The sequence below is a fragment of the Homarus americanus genome, unplaced genomic scaffold (genome assembly GCF_018991925.1).
Source record: "Homarus americanus isolate GMGI-L3 unplaced genomic scaffold, GMGI_Hamer_2.0 scaffold16023, whole genome shotgun sequence".
Classification (NCBI taxonomy): domain Eukaryota; kingdom Metazoa; phylum Arthropoda; class Malacostraca; order Decapoda; family Nephropidae; genus Homarus; species Homarus americanus.
Genome location: NW_024733147.1, coordinates 25001 through 44532, shown reverse-complemented (window position 1 = coordinate 44532; position 19532 = coordinate 25001). Strand labels below are relative to the sequence as shown.

At 49.2% G+C, this 19532-nt stretch overlaps 1 protein-coding gene across 1 annotated transcript; it reads left to right on the top strand.

Annotated features, from left to right (window-relative positions):
* Positions 1 to 1480: 1480 nt before the first annotated feature.
* LOC121869388 (mucin-22-like) lies at positions 1481 to 6187 on the top strand. Its single transcript, XM_042370737.1, has 9 exons — positions 1481 to 1596; positions 1821 to 2169; positions 2524 to 2672; positions 3069 to 3265; positions 3385 to 3494; positions 3647 to 3945; positions 3980 to 4446; positions 4500 to 5033; positions 5589 to 6187. Exons 1-9 carry the CDS (start codon positions 1481 to 1483, stop codon positions 6185 to 6187), a joined length of 2820 nt encoding a protein of 939 aa, XP_042226671.1.
* The last annotated feature ends 13345 nt before the right edge of the window (positions 6188 to 19532 follow it).

Sequence of the window (19532 nt, the reverse complement as noted above, 5' to 3'; positions counted from 1 at the left end):
TTGGTAACAACTAACAACAGTTGGTAACAGTTAGGAACTTTAACAACAGTTGGTAACAACTAACAACAGTTGGTAACCTTTAACAACAGTTGGTAACCTTCTAACAACAGTTGGTAACCTTTAACAACAGTTGGTAACCTTTAACAACAGTTGGTAACCTTTAACAACAGTTGGTAACCTTTAACAACAGTTGGTAACAGTTGGTAACCCTTAACAACAGTTGGTAACCTTTAACAACAGTTGGTAACACTTTAACAACAGTTGGTAACAGTTGGTAACCTTTAACAACAGTTAGTAACAGCTAACAACAGTTGGTAACTTTTAACAACAGTTGGTAACAGTTGGTAACCTTTAACAACAGTTGGTAACCTTTAACAACAGTTGGTAACCTTTAACAACAGTTGGTAACAGTTGGTAACCTTTAACAACAGTTGGTAACCTTTAACAACAGTTGGTTACCTTTCTATGATGGTCTCCCAGGGGCCAGGAGACATTTCTATGATCTCCCAGGGGCCAGGAGACATTACCATGTCTCCAGGGCCAGGAGACATTACTATGATCTCCCAGGGGCCAGGAGACATTACCATGTCTCCCAGGGGCCAGGAGACATTACTATGATCTCCCAGGGGCCAGGAGACATTTCTATGATCTCCCAGGGCCAGGAGACATTACCACAGGTCTCCCAGGGGCCAGGAGACATTACTATGATCTCCCAGGGGCCAGGAGACATTACCATGGTCTCCCAGGGGCCAGGAGACATTACTATGATCTCCCAGGGGCCAGGAGACATTTCTATGATCTCCCAGGGCAGGAGACATTACCATGGTCTCCCAGGGGCCAGGGACATTACTATGATCTCCCAGGGCCAGGAGACATTACCATGGTCTCCCAGGGGGATTACTATGGTCTCCTAGAGGCCAGGAGACATACCATGGTCTCCCAGGGGCCAGGAGACATTAGTATGATCTCATAGGGGCCAGGAGACATACCATGATCTCCCAGGGGCCAGGAGACACCATCATCTCCCAGGGGCCGGAGACATTACCATCATCTCCCAGGGGCAGGAGACATTACCATGGTCTCCCAGGGCCAGGAGACATTACCATCATCCCGGGGGCCAGGAGACATTATGATGATCTCCCAGGGGCCAGGAGACATTCCATCATCTCCCAGGGGCCAGGAGACATTACCATGGTCTCCCAGGGGCCAGGAGACATTAGTATGATCTCCAGGGGCCAGGAGACATCCACTGATCTCCCAGGGGCCAGGAGACATTACCATCATCTCCCAGGGGCCAGGAGACGTACCATCATCTCCCAGGGGCCAGGAGACATTACCATGGTCTCCCAGGGGCCAGGAGACATTAGTATGATCTCATAGGGGCCAGGAGACATACCATGATCTCCCAGGGGCCAGGAACATTCCATCATCTCCCAGGGCCAGGAGACATTACCATCATCTCCCAGGGGCAGGAGACACCATGGTCTCCCAGGGGCCAGGAACATTACCATCATCTCCCGGGGCCAGGAGACATTATGATGATCTCCCAGGGGCCAGGGAACGTGCATCATCTCCCAGGGGCCAGGAGACATTACAGTAATCATCTCCCAGGGGCCAGGAGACGATCCTACGTCTCCCAGGGGCCAGGAGACATACCATCATCTCCCAGGGGCCAGGAGACATACCATGGTCTCCCAGGGGCAGGAGACATTACCATGGTCTCCCGGGGACAGGAGATATTACCATGGTCTCCCAGGGCCAGGGAACATTACTATGATCTCACGGGGCCAGGAGACATTACTATGATCTCCCGGGGACAGGAGACATTACCATGGTCTCCCATGGGCAGGAGACATTACTATGGTCTCCCAGGGGCCGGGAGACATTCCATCATCTCCCAGGGCAGGAGACATTACCATGGTCTCCCAGGGGCCAGGAGACATTACTATGATCTCCCAGGGCAGGAGACATTACCATGGTCTCCCAGGGGCCAGGACACATTACTATGATCTCCCAGGAGCCAGGAGCATTACCATGGTCTCCCAGGAGCCAGGAGACATTACCATGGTCTCCCAGGAGCCAGGAGACATTACCATGGTCTCCCAGGAGCCAGGAGACATTACCATGGTCTCCCAGGGGCCAGGAGAGCTTCAACAGTCACTTCATAAGGTTGTGTGTGATAAGCCTCTGTTGATTCAAGCTATCTTAGGGCGTAACACCACGTTCCCAGGGCGTCACACCACGTTCCTTAGGGCGTAACACCACGTTCATAAGGCGTCACACCACGTTCCTTAGGGCGTCACACCACGTTCCATAGGGCGTCACACCACGTTCCTTAGGGCGTCACACCACGTTTCTCAACCCTGAAACGGGCTAAACACAGTCTGTTCTTCCCACAACTAACTGTTCATACTCAGTTCCACAGAAGCAGACCGCATTATTAGCGTTGTATCATGGTAACACAGGAGGTAATTTAAACAAACCCAAATTCAAAGTATTCCTCAATCACGTGTAAAGCCACAGGATGGGCCTTCAACATCTGCTACTCGTCGTTGTGGATGCAGGATGTGTGGACTGCAGTCTTCTCCAGGATGTGGGTCTTGTAAAGGTATTCACTGCACTAATGTTACCTATATGATCACTGAGGGGAACAATGGTGATAGTGTGTCCAAGTACTGAGTTTTAATAATTATTCGTGTAATACGTGTTTTTGGGGTAACTTAACGCTTGTTTGGTTTTGGTTGATCCGTGATAGTAACTCCATATATTGATCCCGTCTCGTATGTGTAATACAAAATTTTAACTCTACGTAATGATCTGATTCTTTACATAGTTTACATGATATCAGTAATATAATGTTGCTTGTGTGAAATAGTGTGCCACTTGCATTCTAGTTTGTTGCACGTAGTTATTATGTGAGATTCTGCCACCTAATTAAGGATAAATAAAATATACTAAAAACTACTGGTGCGTAAATTACTCATGGGAATATTTAGGGACAAACATTTATATTACGACTCCAGCAGCTACAACAGTGACCTCAACAGCTAGAACAGTGACCTCAACAGCTACAACAGTGACCTCAGCAGCTACAACAGTGACCTCAGCAGCTACAACAGTGACCTGAACAGCTACAACAGTGACCTCAACAGCTACAACAGTGACCTCAACAGCTACAACAGTGACCTCAGCAGCTACAACAGTGACCTCAGCAGCTACAACAGTGACCTCAGCAGCTACAACAGTGACCTCAGCAGCTACAACAGTGACCTCAACAGCTAGAACAGTGACCTCAACAGCTAGAACAGTGACCTCAGCAGCTAGAACAGTGACATCAGCAGCTAGAACAGTGACCTCAGCAGCTAGAACAGTGACCTCCAGCAGCTAGAACAGTGACCTCAGCAGCTACAACAGTGACCTCAGCAGCTACAACAGTGACCTCAGCAGCTACAACAGTGACCTCAGGCTGCAACGTGACCTCAGCAGCTGCAACAGTGACCTCAGAGCTGCAACAGTGACCTCAGGCTGCAACAGTGACCTCAGCAGCTGCAACAGTGACCTCAGCAGCTACAACAGTGACTCAGCAGCTACAACAGTGACCTCAGCAGCTACCAGTGACCTCCGCAGCTAAAAGTGACCTCTACAGTACAACAGTGACCTCAGCAGCTACAACAGTGACCTCAGCAGCTACAACAGTGACCTCGCAGCTACAACAGTGACCTCAGCAGCTACAACAGTGACCTCCAACAGCTACAACAGTGACCTCAACAGCTACCACAGTGACCTCAGCAGCTACAACAGTGCCCTCAGCAGCTACAACAGTGCCCTCAGCAGCTACAACAGTGACCTCAGCAGCTACAACAGTGACCTCAACAGCTACAACAGTGACCTCAACAGCTACAACAGTGACCTCATCAGCTACAACAGTGACCTCATAGCACAACAGTGACCTCAACAGCTACAACAGTGACCTCAACAGCTACAACAGTGACCTCAACAGCTACAACAGTGACCTCAGCAGCTACAACAGTGACCTCATCGGCTACAACAGTGACCTCAGCAGCTACAACAGTGACCTCAGCAGCTACAGCAGTGACCTCAGCAGCTACAACAGTGACCTCAACAGCTACAACAGTGACCTCAACAGCTACAACAGTGACCTCAACAGCTACAACAGTGACCTCACAGCTAGAACAGTGACCTCAACAGCTACAACAGTGACCTCAGCAGCTACAACAGTGACCTCAGCAGCTACAACAGTGACCTCAACAGCTACAACAGTGACCTCAACAGCTACAACAGTGACCTCAACAGCTACAACAGTGACCTCAACAGCTAGAACAGTGACCTCAAGCTACAACAGTGACCTCAGCAGCTACAACAGTGACCTCAACAGCTACAACAGTGACCTCACCAGCTACAACAGTGAACTCAGCAGCTACAACAGTGCCCTCAGCAGCTAACAGTTGCCTCAGCAGCTACAACAGTGACCTCAACAGCTAGAACAGTGACCTCCAACAGCTACAACAGTGACCTCAGCAGCTACAACAGTGACCTGAACAGCTACAACAGTGACCTCAGCAGCTACAACAGTGACCTCAACAGCTACAACAGTGACCTCAGCAGCTACAACAGTGACCTCCACAGCTACAACAGTGACCTCAACAGCTACAACAGTGACCTCAGCAGCTACAACAGTGACCTCAGCAGCTACAACAGTGACCTCAGAGCTACAACAGTGACCTCAGCAGCAGCTACAACAGTGACCTCAGCAGCTACAACATTGACCTCAGCAGCTACAGCAGTGACCTCAGCAGCTACAGCAGTGACCTCAACAGCTACAACAGTGACCTCAACAGCTACAACAGTGACCTCAACAGCTAGAACAGTGACCTCAACAGCTACAACAGTGACCTCAGCAGCTACAACAGTGACCTCAGCAGCTACAACAGTGACCTCAGCAGCTACAACAGTGACCTCAACAGCTAACAGTGACCTCAGTAGCTACAACAGTGACCTCAACAGCTACAACAGTGACCTCAACAGCTAGAACAGTGACCTCAACAGCTACAACAGTGACCTCAGCAGCTCAACAGTGACCTCAACAGCTACAACAGTGACCTCAATAGCTACAACAGTGACCTCAGTAGCTACAACAGTGACCTCCGCTACAACAGTGACCTCAACAGCTAGAACAGTGACCTCAGCTAACAGTGCCTCGCTACAACAGTGACCTCAACAGCTACAACAGTGACCTCAACAGCTACAACAGTGACCTCAACAGCTACAACAGTGACCTCAACAGCTACAACAGTGACCTCAACAGCTAGAACAGTGACCTCAACAGCTAGAACAGTGACCTCAACAGCTACAACAGTGACCTCAACAGCTACAACAGTGACCTCAACAGCTACAACAGTGACCTCCAACTGCACAACAGTGACCTCAACAGCTACAACAGTGACCTCTTTGACCTCAACAGCTACAACAGTGACCTCAGCAGCTACAACAGTGACCTCCAGCTACACAGTGACCTCGCTACAACAGTGACCTCAACAGCTAACAGTGATACAGTGTGACCTCAACAGCTACAACAGTGACCTCAGCAGCTACAACAGTGACCTCAACAGCTACAACAGTGACCTCTAGCTACAACAGTGACCTCAGTAGCTACAACAGTGACCTCATGGCTACAACAGTGACCTCAACAGCTAGAACAGTGACCTCAACAGCTAGAACAGTGACCTCAACAGCTACAACAGTGACCTCAACAGCTACAACAGTGACCTCAACAGCTACAACAGTGACCTCAACAGCTACAACAGTGACCTCAACAGCTACAACGACCTCAACAGCTAGAGTGACCTCAACAGCTAGAACAGTGACCTCAAGCTACAACAGTGACCTCAACAGCTACAGTGACCTCAACAGCTACAACAGTGACTCAACAGCTACAACAGTGACCTCAACAGCTACAACAGTGACCTCAACAGCTACAACAGTGACCTCAACAGCTACAACAGTGACCTCAACAGCTACAACGAGTGACCTCAACAGCTACAACAGTGACCTCAACAGCTACAACAGTGACCTCAACAGCTACAACAGTGACCTCAACAGCTACAACAGTGACCTCAACAGCTACAACAGTGACCTCAACAGCTACAACAGTGACCTCAACAGCTAGAACATTGACGGCCATATTGGATATCACTGTTCTACCGTTTTGATTTTGGCTAATTTTTAATATTTTAATCAGCGTTAATCTGAGGACCAAAATACACTACTTTGAAAAGTATTGGAATTTGTGGTGAGTTTAAACCATAGTGACAATCTACAAGACCCATCTAGGAGTGAATTTCTAACCAACACAACAACCACACCCTAAGTTAACGAGCTGCATGACCCAGTGTTTAAGGTGTAGAAGCTGTCACCAACACAACAACCATACCCTGAGTTAACGAGCTGCATGACCCAGTGTTTAAGGTGTAGAAGCTGTCACCAACACAACAACCACACCCTAAGTTAACGAGCTGCATGACCCAGTGTTTAAGGTGTAGAAGCTGTACAACCACACCCTAAGTTAACGAGCTGCATGACCCAGTGTTTAGGAGTCAAATATCGCCAACCACATCAACACACCCTGAGTTAACAGGCTGCGCATTTAGTGTTTAAGGTGTAGAAGCTGTCACCAACACAACAACCACACCCTAAGTTAACAGGCTGCATGACCCAGTGTTTAAGTGAAACCATCGCCTTTAACAACCACACCTGGTGTGACTGCATGACCCAGTGTTTTAGGTGTAGAAGCATATACTTTGGCAACCACACCTAAGTTAACAGGCTGCATGACCCAGTGTTTAAAGGTGTAGAAGCTGTCACCAACACAACAACCACACCCTAAGTTAACGAGCTGCATGACCCAGTGTTTAAGGTGTAGAAAGCTGTCACCAACAGCAACCACACCCTAAGTTAACGAGCTGCGCGGCCAGTGTTTAAAAGATTGGCAAAGCTATGCGCCAACACAACAACCACACCTGAGTTAACAGGCTACAAGCCCCGTGTTTAGGTGTAGAAAGCTGTCGCCAACATAACCACACCCTGAGTTAACGACTGCATTAGTGTTTAGGTGTGGCTGCTCACCAACACAGCATAACCACACCCCTAAGTTAACGACTGCATGACCCAGTGTTTAGGTGTAGAAGCTGTCACCAACACAACAACCACACCTAAGTTAACGAGCTGCAGGCAGTGTTTTGAAATTGGCAAAGCTGTCATAACCCCTTAACCCACACACCCTAAGTTAACGAGCTGCATGACCCAGTGTTTAAGGTGTAAGCTGTCACCAACTTGTAACCACACCTAAGTTAAACGAGCTGCATGAGCCCAGTGTTTGAGTGTAGAAGCTATCGCCAACACAACAACCACACCCTAAGTTAACGAGCTGCATGACTGGCAAATATTTGGGGTGTGAAGCTGTCACCAACAACAGCCACACCCTAAGTTGGCATGACTGCATGACCCGTCTGCTGGGGTAGAAGCGCCGTCATGCTTCGCTAACCCCACTTTCAGTTAACGGCTGCATGACCCAGTGTTTAAGGTGGCAGAAGCTGTCGCCAACACAACAACCACACCTGAGTTAACATGTTCCGCCTGACCAGTGTTTTGGGTGTAGAAACATAGCCAACACAACAACCACCCTAAGTTAACGAGCTGCATGACCCAGTGTTTAGGTGTAGCTGTCACCAACATAACAGCCACACCTAAGTTAACGAGCTGCATGACCCGGTGTTTGGAATTGGCAAGAAGCTGTCATAACACAACAACCACACCCTAAGTTAACGAGCTGCATGACCCAGTGTTTAAGGTGTAGAAGCTGTCACCAACACAACAACCACACCCTAAGTTAACGAGCTGCATGACCCAGTGTTTAAGGCGTAAAGCTGTCATAACACAACAACCACATCCTAAGTTAACAGGCTGCATGACCCAGTGTTTAAGGTGTAGAAGCTGTCGCCAACACAACAACCACATCCTAAGTTAACGAGCTGCATGACCCAGTGTTTGGGTGTGGAAAGCCATACCAACACAACAACCCACACTAAGTTAACGAGCTGCATGACCCAGTGTTTAAGTGTAGAAGCTGCCACCAACTGTGGCACACCTAAGTTAACGAGCTGCATGACCCAGTGTTTAGGGTGTAGAAGCTGTCGCCAACACAACAACCACACCCTAAGTTAACAGGCTGCACTTGACCCAGTGTTTAAGGCGTAGAAGCTGTCGCCAACACAACAACCATCCTAAGTTGACTTGAGCTGCCGCGGCAGTGTTTGGGAGGTGCTGAAGCTGTCGCCAACACAACAACCACCCTGGATTAACGAGCTGCACTGTGACCCAGTGTCGGAATAGTTCGAGAAGATCGGACACTTCAGCCAACTGCACTGGCTAATGTACCCTGGAACACGATCCGCAAATCAATTAACATCTCAGGTTTCCCAATTACTGCTGGGTAGAGCAGGGCAAATGGCGTAAAGAAACTTTGCCCATAGTTTCGCAGGATCGAACCCGGAAGTACACTAGCTTGCGAGACGAACACACACACACACACACGGGTGTCGGGTACCAAGCATATTTAATTAAACTCCACAGTAGAGACATTTATTTTTTATATTGGTTAAACATTATTTTCTGTTATGGAGCGAGTGACGTTTGTCACTCTACCACCACACAGTCACTCTACCAAAACACCCACCACCACCACCACACGGTCACTCACCACCTAAGACACACACCACCACCACGGTCACTCACCACCAAAAACACCACCACCACCACACGGTCACACACCACCACCACACAGTCTGCACTAAAAACACCCACCACACAGTCACTCACCACCTAAGACACACACCACCACCACGGTCTCACCACCATACCCACCACCCACCACACGGTCACTCTACCTAAGACCACACACCACCACCCACACAGTCCTCACCACCAAAAACACCCTACCACCACCACACGGTCCACTCCTGCCACTGAGCTACCACCACCACGGTCCACTCACCACCAAAACACCCACCACCACCCACACGGTCACTCTACCAAAACACCCACCACCTACACGGTCCTCACCACAACACCACCCACCACCACACAGTCCACTCACCACTAAGACACACCACCACCACAGAGCTGCATGACCCAGTGTAAGGAATAGTTCGAGAAGATCGGACAACTGGCCAACTGCACTGGCTAATCATTACGGAACACGATCCGCAAATCAATTAACATCCAGGTTCCCAATTACTGCTGGGTAGACAGAGGCAAATGGCGTAAAGAAACTTGCCCATAGTTTCACCTGCCGGGGATCGAACCAGTACACTAGCTTGAGGCAGACACACACACACACACACACACACACACACACACACACACACACACACACAGGTGTCGGGTACCAAGCCATATTTAATTAAAGCTCTACAGTAGAGACATTTATTTTTTATATTAGTTAAACGATTATTACTGTTATGGAGCGAGTGACGTTTGTCACTCACCACCACCACAGTCACTCACCACCAAAAACACCCACCACCACCACACGGTCACTCACCACCTAAGACACACACCACCACCACGTCACTCCCACAAAACACCCACCACCACACACAGTCACCACCACCACCACACGGTCACTCACCACCACCACACCACCACACGGTCACTCACCACCAAAACACCCACCACCACCACACGGTCACTCACCTAAGACACACACCACCACCACAGTCACTCCACCACAAAAACACCCACCACCACCACGGTCACTCACCACCTAAGACACACACCACCACACACGGTCACTCACCACCAAGACACCCACCACCACCACACGGTCACACACCACCACCACACGGTCACTCACCAAAAACACCCACCACCACGGTCACTCACCACCAAAAACACCCACCACCACCACACGGTCACTCACCACCTAAGACACACACCACCACCACACGGTCACTCACCACCAAAAACACCCACCACCACCACACGATGGGGTGACAAGTTTCTTTGAGATGGTAATAAGGAAACAGTAGTGAAGGTGGGCGGAAAATGTGCCGTGACATGTCCCGGCTGTCTTATTGTTGAGGCCTCCAGCGGAGGCCAGTCGGTGTCTTGACTCTAAAAAATATCGCTGTCAGGATCCCAACTTGAGAATGGATGGGGATACTTCGTTGAGTGTTGGTATGTAAATTGATCAGTATTACAGCGAGGAGTGAGTTCATTTTGGGTGAAAGGTCAAAGGATAAGTTCAGTATTGTAACATCCGGTGAGAGCAGCCATGACCTTGTTCAGGTGGAGCGCTGTGGTGGTGTTTGGGCAGCCTCGATCCTCACACCTAGTACTGATGAGCTTGGCACCTTATTATATAGGTTAGGTTAGGTTAGGTTAGGTTAGGTGAAATAACAATGGGATGAAGTAAGCTGGGTTGTGTGATAGTCTGCTGCTCCAAGTTTAGGTAAGGCTGTGGCCATGTAACACCCACACCCACCCACACACCTACGCACCCACCCACAAACACACACCCACACACACACACACACACACACACACCCAGGAACTAACACACACACACACACACACACACACACACACACACAGCCAGCCCTGAGTGAGACAAGACGAGTCCTGTAGGCACTCGTGAATGGCAGCCAGGCCAAGTGTGTGTGTACTGCTCCCTCCTCCTGCTGTATCCCGACCATCGTCTCTACACCGAATTTATCAGCAAAACATTCAAGCGATCAGTGCAATGATTGGTTACCAAACAGTGATCCGACAGTGTACTCGTATTCTAAGGAAAAGCACAAACACAAGCTTGATTTACAGCAGAGTAATAAACTGTGGGAACCTTGTCGGTCACCTTCAAAGTGCCAGTGCCAGTGTCGGCGACCACTTAAGTGCCGGAAACAAGGACTCGAGGTGTTTAGGACTCGACAAAAATTAACAGACGTCTACCAATGTCAGTGGCCCTCAAGTGCCGCCATCGAGTATGCTGTGTGGCATATCATCAGCCTCGGTCACCCACCAGAGACATTCTTATCAATCACCTCATTACCACCTCAGAGTTAGGTACCCTTATGCTAAGCTAGTACTGTGCGGGGATTACAACGAAATTGACACCACTGATATCCAGAACCAGCTGTCACTATCACAAGTTGTGAACTTCCCTACACATGGTCAAAAAACCCTTGACATTATCTTAACTGACAGAGGACCAGTTCCAACCACGCAACAATGCTGCCTCCCTATCCCGGTGCAGCACACACTTATCAGTGCTCTGGTCCCCAGCTGCCACTCCCACTCAAGTATAGAGACCCCACCATCAAGACCTACAGGCCGTTGCTGACTCTGCAGGTATGCTTGCTCTTCCCGGGCAGTGAATGGTTTCGCCATCCCTGGACTGAAGTACTTAAGCGTGGATGACGTGGACGCAAATGGATAAATTATACCAACACACCACCATGGAAGCTCACCGCCACTTCTTCCCCGAGAAATCTGTCAAGATCACACCCAGCTTGTTGCCCTGGATCACACCTCGGATCAAAGACTTATGCAACAGAGAGACAGAGCCCTTTCATCTCAGCCAATACAACCGCTACAGGTCCTTCTGTGAAGTCATCCGATGAAATAAGCTCTGCAAAGAGTCTCACTACCCAACCAGCTGCAATACCTGGAAGCAGACCATAGTCAGTTGTCTGGTAAGCTTAAGAACTCTGTGGACTAAACAATAGACACACCCCTCCCTTCCTTAGCCATCTCACTTATGTTGTTGTGCCAGCTGAGCAAACAAATAACCATTTCACAGCTATATGCCAGACGCTCCCCCAGCTTGACACAACCAACCCCCCTGCTGACCTACCAGCCCCCACCCTACTCACCTGACTTAGTAGAAGGAATTTGAGAGGTGGCAAAACGATGATAAACTGAAGTTCAAACGCTCCTACCCATTGACTACCAATGAAACTCTACAGGGAAGTTCTCCCTCTGCTCCATCATCAATGCTTTAGCTAGTCAAGCAAGATGTCCTTGTTGGAAGACTACCCATGTGTCACCATTGCCCCAAGTCAACCAGCCCACAATCGCCCAAATGAGCTATGACACTGTCCGACCCATTACCATCACCCCAATACCCAGCTTAATCTGTGAAAGTTTTGTGTTTGACTGGGCTTATGCTGATATTGCAGGAACCATAGATCCTCCAGCAATTTGGCAATAAAGGCTTCCTCCATCACTCACAGTCTTAGCTTTCTCGGCTACATATACTGCCATCTGGAAAAACGAAGGACGTCTGTGGCTGTCACTGTCTCGTTGACTTCAAAGGCATTTGACTGGTCGACCATAATTTGGCATCAACAAGGTGTCGACCTCGGGTTCGGTCTTATACCATGGCTTGCAGGCTGCTTAGTGACCGACGCGCCAAGCTGGCGCTTCCAGGGCTATCGCCACCTGTGGCATCCCCCAAAGAGCAACAGATGGGACCACTATGCTTCATATGCTTATCAATGATGCCTTCAGAGAAACTTCTGCTCATTGGAAATATGTCATGACTCCACCATTGGGATCAGTGTGAACAGCAGCTCCTGCCTACACCGCCTCAGAATATATTGAACACTGAACAGCCTCCAAAATCAGACTACCAACAATCATGTCACTATCAACCATACCAAGACCATGGCTATGCACATCAACCTCTCCTCCGACGTTGTCTCCACTTCCCCCCATTACTTTGGGTCCCATCACACTCCAGGTTGTGGACTCCACTAAGCTCCTCGGCGTCACTATACCTGTAGATAACAAACTAAAATGGAAAACACACACCAGTACAATTTGTCAATCCTGCTCTACGCTTCACTCTGGCATTCAGTCTCAGGTTCCTGCGCAGGCTCTCCATGTTGCTCAGCCTTCGCCCACTTGCCCAGCTCACCCTATGCCTCCCCTACCTGGTCTTCCTCCTCATCTGCCACCTAACGTAAACACACCTGAAAAAAGTGCAAAGAGGGGCGTCTGAAGATTATTCTCTCCCCTTCCTCTCCACAAATCAAGAAGCGCTCAGCACTTTCAGCCACTCTCGGCTCTCTGACCATCACCCTTTATCTGCAGATTTGGGAAGGCTTCTGCACCATCCTCGACACCAGCTCCTACTACCACCGAAGAGATCTCTCGTCGCAGTGCTGTTCACGACACCTAGCCGCATCCAGACCATACAGGCACAGGCACCCCAGTCGCTGCCAGGCAGCCCATCAACTTGCCAATCAACCAGTGTATTCACTCCCCAGTCAATCTTACCTTTTTGCACTGTCACTGTGTTAAATGCCACCAATTATAACCTTCTCCCCACCTAGTTATTGTATATCCATGTTTTGTATCACTTATGTTACCTTAACATATTATTTGTCAATCAAGAGACCCACTTCACCAATTATGTAACAACATATTTTTCAGCTTCTACTCTGGGCTGCCATGCTCTTTCAATAAACCGTCAATTATTGTGTATTTGTGTGCACACACACACACACACACACACACACACACACTGGGACAATATTCATGTATGCACGGCAGTGTCGGCCCACGCTGTTACAGCTCTTGTAATCTGCTCTGAATCCATAGGTTGATAGAACATACCCTTTTACAACCACAATCTCCACCAACACAACCAATACCACCACCACATGGACCAGACAGCCTGAGATATCACAACACAATTGCAGGGTCTCAACTGTCTCTCTTACTATTGACAACACCACAAATAAAACCGTACTCATTCTTGATCTGTTTGTTCATTCTATTTATTGTCCTATGTCCAGTTGTCCTTCATACTGAAGCAGAGACCTTCTCGGATGGGTCCCCACTGGTCAGGGAAGGTTGGCCGGACCCCAGGCCCGACCTGATCATCATCAAACTTCTGGGCTCAGCTGGCATACCACCGTTGCTAGAGGATAGGCTTTTTTCACATTTCATTTTTCCAACATTCGCGGCCTGAGATCCAATTTTCCTTCTGTGGAACACCACCTATTAACCTCTTCCCCAAACCTCTTACTACTTTTCGAACTTCAACTGTCCAAAGCTGCTTCACGCAAACCTTTTCAAGTCTCCAACTACAACCTTTATACCTCTTTCCGTTATATGGGAGGTGTATGGGCCTACACGCGTACACCTATAACTCGACTCATGAATCTTGAATCTTCTCTTTGTGATGTCATCTGGCTCAGAATATCTCTACCAACTATGACTGTTTTTCTTTGTTTCTTATACTGTTCTCCCAACTATTTAGAACTCTTTGACTATCTCACTTCTTGCCTTGAGTCGTTACTATCCACACACCCCAACACCGAGATCCTCTACCTAGGGGATTACAATGTTCATCACAGAGAGTGGCTTGGCTGTGCAAGGATGACCCAGGTGGAGCTGAGGCACTCTCTTTTTCCTTACTCAATGATATGGAACAAATAATCAAACACCCTTCACGTGATCCTGATCGACACGATCAACTTACTAACATTCTTGATCTTTGTTTTACTTCTAACCCCTCACACTTTATACTCATCTGCCCCCTTAGGGTCTTCTGATCACAATCTTATTTCTATTAAATCAAACTGGGCACAACCACCTCCCCCCCCCCTCTAAACGTCAACTATGGCACTATCGGAGGGCAAGCTGGCAATCCTTGCGAGAATTCTTCTCCGACTTTCCTTGGGATGAATGTTGCTTTTCCACTCGGGACGCCTCGGTATGTGCAGACAGCATTGCTGGGGTTATACAGGTCGGTATGAGTGCATTTATCCCATCTTCTACCAAAACTTTCACTTTACAATCATGGTTTGATCGCTCCTGCTCTCTTGCTTGCAGGGTGAGAGATAGGGCATATCGAGCTATGAAACTATCTCCTCCTATTACCCATTCCTCTTTCAATACTTCTAGGAATCGTTGTAAGGCTATTCTTCGTAGGGCCAAGCGGAATTTTATAAAAATAAAGACCGCTGACCTGTCTAACTCTTCCTCTAGTAAATCCTTCTGGTCCTTAACCAAAAACATCTGAAATAACTTCTGCACGCCTTCTTTTCCTCCTCTCTTCCGACCTGATAACTCTATAGCCAACTCTCCCCCCAATAAAGCCAACCTCTTTGGCACCTTATTCTCCTCTAACATCCACCTTAGACAATTCCCACTCTATCCCTCCTACCCCTGCTCCTCCTACTGAACCTATGCACTTTCCTATAATCTCCACTCACAGGGTTGCCGGTGTGTTATCCAGGTTGGATGTGAGTAAGGTGCATGGACCGGACGGAATACCCCCTCGTGTTCTGAGGGATTGTGCTGAAGCTCTGGCCCCTGTGCTTGCTCGCCTCTTTCGCCTCTGCCTCAAAACCAAAACTTTTCCTTCTTCTTGGAAGCATGCCTTGGTTCAGCCCATCCCAAAGAAGGTTGACCATTCTAATCCCTCTAACTATCGCCCCATTGCCCTAACTTCATCCCTCTCTAAGATTTTCGAAACTATCTTGAACTCCCATTTTCTCCGTCACCTTGAACGCCTTTCTCTTTTGTCGGATCACCAGTATGGCTTTCGCCAGGCGAGATCTACTGGTGATCTGCTCTCCTATTGCACCCATCTTTGGTCATCCTCTCTTAGGGATTATGGGGAAACTTTTGTCGTGGCCTTCGACATCTCCAAAGCATTTGACAGGGTATGGCACAAGTCTTTGCTATCTAAACTTCCCTCTTTTGGTTTCTCTCCCCCACTTTGTTCTCTCATCTCTAGCTTCCTTGAGAACCGATCCATGGCAGTTGTTGTCGAGGGATCGATCTCTCGCTTTTTCTCTACCAGTAGTGGCGTCCCACAGGGTTCTGTTCTTTCACCTACTCTCTTCCTTCTTTATATCAATGATTTACTTCACACTACAACTAATTCTATCCATTCTTACGCTGATGATTCTGCTCTTCACTCTTCTTCACATTTTCCCCTTCCTCCTAACTCTCAAACGAGATCTGTTTCTAGAGATGATATCATTACATCTATCAATGCGGATCTGTGCAGCATCTCCGAATGGGGAGATACAAACTTGGTAAATTCAACAGTAATAAAACTCAGTATTTACCAAATACACTTTGTAAATTAGACGATCTCCCACCAATTACATTTCAGGACCTCTATCATTCTGCCAAATTCTGAAAGAAATGTTAGGCCTCACCATTTCCTCCAATATGTCCTGGAAATCACACATCCTTAATATAGCTAAAGTTGCCTCCTGAAAGCTGGGAATGCCGTACAGACGCCGCAGCTACTTCACTCCTGATCAGTTGCTTCAAGTATATAAGGGATTCATTCGTCCTAACTTGGAGTACTGGTCTCATATCTGGGTGGCTCTTCTTCTGTCCAACTGTTAGATAGGGTGGAATCAAAGGCTTATTAACTCTCCTCCTTTAGTCGACAATCTCTCTTCCCTTTCTCTTCGCCGCAATGTTGCTTCACTCTCTCTCTTTTACAGGTACTTTAACGGGCAATGTTCGGTGGATTTGGCATCCTGTGTACCGCCGGCAAGGCCGTGGGCTCGTAACACTCGTCTTGCCCGCGGTGCCCACCGTTTCTCTGTGGATGTGGGTCACACTATAATAACCCGTTATAGTACCTCCTTCTTTCATCACACAGCCAAACTGTGGAATGTTCTGCCTTCTTCTGTGTTTCCATACTTATACAATCTGTCTCACTTTAAAAGCTGGTTTTCCGTCATCTTCGTGGTGTAGATTAATACAGTATAACCTTTTTCTTCTCTATATTTAATTTCTTTCTGTTCTTTCCCATCTCATCCACATCTCCCCCACACTCCCCTACATCTCCCCCACACTCCCCTACATCTCCCCCACACTCCCTCCCCATCTCACCCCACCCCTACATCTCCCCACACTCCCCACATCTCCCCACATCTCATCCACATCATCCCCCACGCTCCCCACATCTCCCCCACACTCCCATATCTCCCCACACTCCCCCACATCTTCCTCCACACCCCCCAACACCCCACCCCCCACATCTGCCCCACATCCCCACACCTCCCCCACCCCCCCACACTCCCCATCTCCCCACATCTCCCCCCACATCTCCCCACATCTCCCCCACTCCCCCACTCCCCACACTCCCCACACATCTCCCCCCACATCCCCCATCACCTCCCCCCATATCTCCCCCCTCCCCCATCATATCTCCCCACATCCCCTACACATCTCCCCACATCTCCCCTCATCTCTCCCCACTCCCCCACATCTCCCCCACATCTCCCCACAATCCCCATCTCTCCCCTACATCTCCCCACATCTCCCCCTATCTCATCCCCTCATCCCCATCCCCACCCCCCACATCTCCCCACATCCCTCACATCTCCCCACATCCCTACACTCCCCCACACTCCCCTACATCTCCCCACACTCCCCTACATCTCCCCACACTCCCCACATCTCCCCATCTCATCCCATCATCCCCCCACCCCCATCTCCCCACACTCCCATCTCCCCCACATCTCCCACACTCCCCCCCCACTCCCCCCACACCCCCACCCCCACATCTCCCCATCTCCCCAGCCCCCCCCATCTCCCTACACTCCCCACTCCCATCTCCCCACACTCCCCACACTCCCCACACTTCTCCTCCCCTCCCCACCCCCCACCCCATCCCCCACATCTCCCCCTCCCCACACATCCCCACTCCCCCACACACCTCCCCACATCTCCCCCTCCCCCACACTCTTACATCTCCCCACACTCCCCTCTCCCCCACATCTCCCCCACACCCCCATCATCTCCCCCACATCTCCCCTACATCTCCTTCAAGTTGTGAGTATTACAGGAGGTAAACACACACACACACACACTACATCCTTGACCACCGAAGGGTCAAGACGTGCCTGGCGCTCCCCTGTGAGCAGCCAGGTCAACTGTTATGTTGGCCCATACCAACCCCCTCCCCTGAACCCTCCTCCCCACCGGAGTATCAACAAGTTCTCGCCAGAAGTTACAATCTCATTTAGGAAAGGAATGAAACCAGTGTTGAACAGAGGTGAACAGTGGTGAACAGTGCTTAAGTCAGTGAGAACAACTCAACAGTAACAGCCGAGTCGTACTCAAGTTGCCTTCACACAGTGAGGTCCCAGGTACCCAGTGATAACTGCCAGTGAGACCCAACAACAACCAGTGATGTGTTAATCCGTCTACGATAGGAAGGCCTAAGACCAAACCTCACTCATATAACACCATCTGTGAGGGAATTACTACACCACGTGTCCCTCATAACACCATCTGTGAGGGAATTACTACACCACGTGAGGACCTCATAACACCATCTGTGAGGGAATTACTACACCACGTGTCCCTCATAACACCATCTGTGAGGGAATTACTACACCACGTGAGGCCCCTCATAACACCATCTGTGAGGGAGTTACTACACCTCGTGAGGCCCCTCGTAACACCATATGTGAGGGAATTACTACACCACGTGATGCCCCTCATAACACCATCTGTGAGGGAGTTACTACACCTCGTGAGGCCCCTCATAACACCATCTGTGAGAAATGTACACCACATGAGTCCCTCATAACACCATCTGTGAGGGTACTACACCTCGTGAGTCCCTCATAACACCATATGTGAGGTACTACACCACGTCCAGGACCTCATAACACCATCTGTGAGGGTTACTACACCTCGTGAGGCCCTCTTAACACCATATGTGAGGTGCACACCACGTGATGCCCTCGCACCATCTGTAAGGGAATTACTACACCTCGTGAGGTCCCTGATCACACCATCTGTGAGGGAATTACTACACCACGTGAGGTCCCCCATAACACCTTCTGTGAGGGAATTACTACACCACGTGAGGTCCCCCATAACACCTTCTGTGAGGGAATTACTACACCTCGTGAGGTCCCTCATAACACCGTCTGTGAGGGAATTACTACACATCGTGAGGTCCCTGATCACACCATCTGTGAGGGAATTACTACACCTCGTGAGGTCCCTCATCAAACCATCTGTGAGGGAATTACTACACCACGTGAGGTCGCTGATAACACCGTCTGTGAGGGAATTACTACACCATGGGGTCCTCATAGCACTGTCTGTGAGTACTACACCACGTGAGGTCCCTCATAAAACCATCTGTGAGGGAATTACTACTCCACGCGAGGTCCCTCATAAAACCATCTGTGAGGGAACTACTACACCACGTGAGGTCCCTCATAAAACCATCTGTGAGGGAATTACTACTACACGCAAGGTCCCTCATAAAACCATCTGTGAGGGAACTACTACACCACGTGAGGTCCCTCATAACACCATCTGTGAGGGAATTACTACACCACGTGAGGTCCCTCATAACACCATCTGTGAGGGAACTACTACACCACGTAAGGTCCCTCATAACACCATCTGTGAGGGAATTACTACACCACGTGAGGTCCCTCATAAAA

Bases quoted from the DNA above. Each gene is read 5' to 3' on its own strand.
- LOC121869388 (XM_042370737.1), top strand. From the start codon at position 1,481: ATGGTCTCCCAGGGGCCAGGAACATTACCATCATCTCCCGGGGCCAGG. The intron at 2,170-2,523 runs GTTGTGTGTGAT...GTAAAGCCACAG, and splicing joins TTCAACAGTCACTTCATAAG to GATGGGCCTTCAACATCTGC. The intron at 3,495-3,646 runs GTGACCTCAGAG...TGACCTCTACAG, and splicing joins TGACCTCAGCAGCTGCAACA to TACAACAGTGACCTCAGCAG.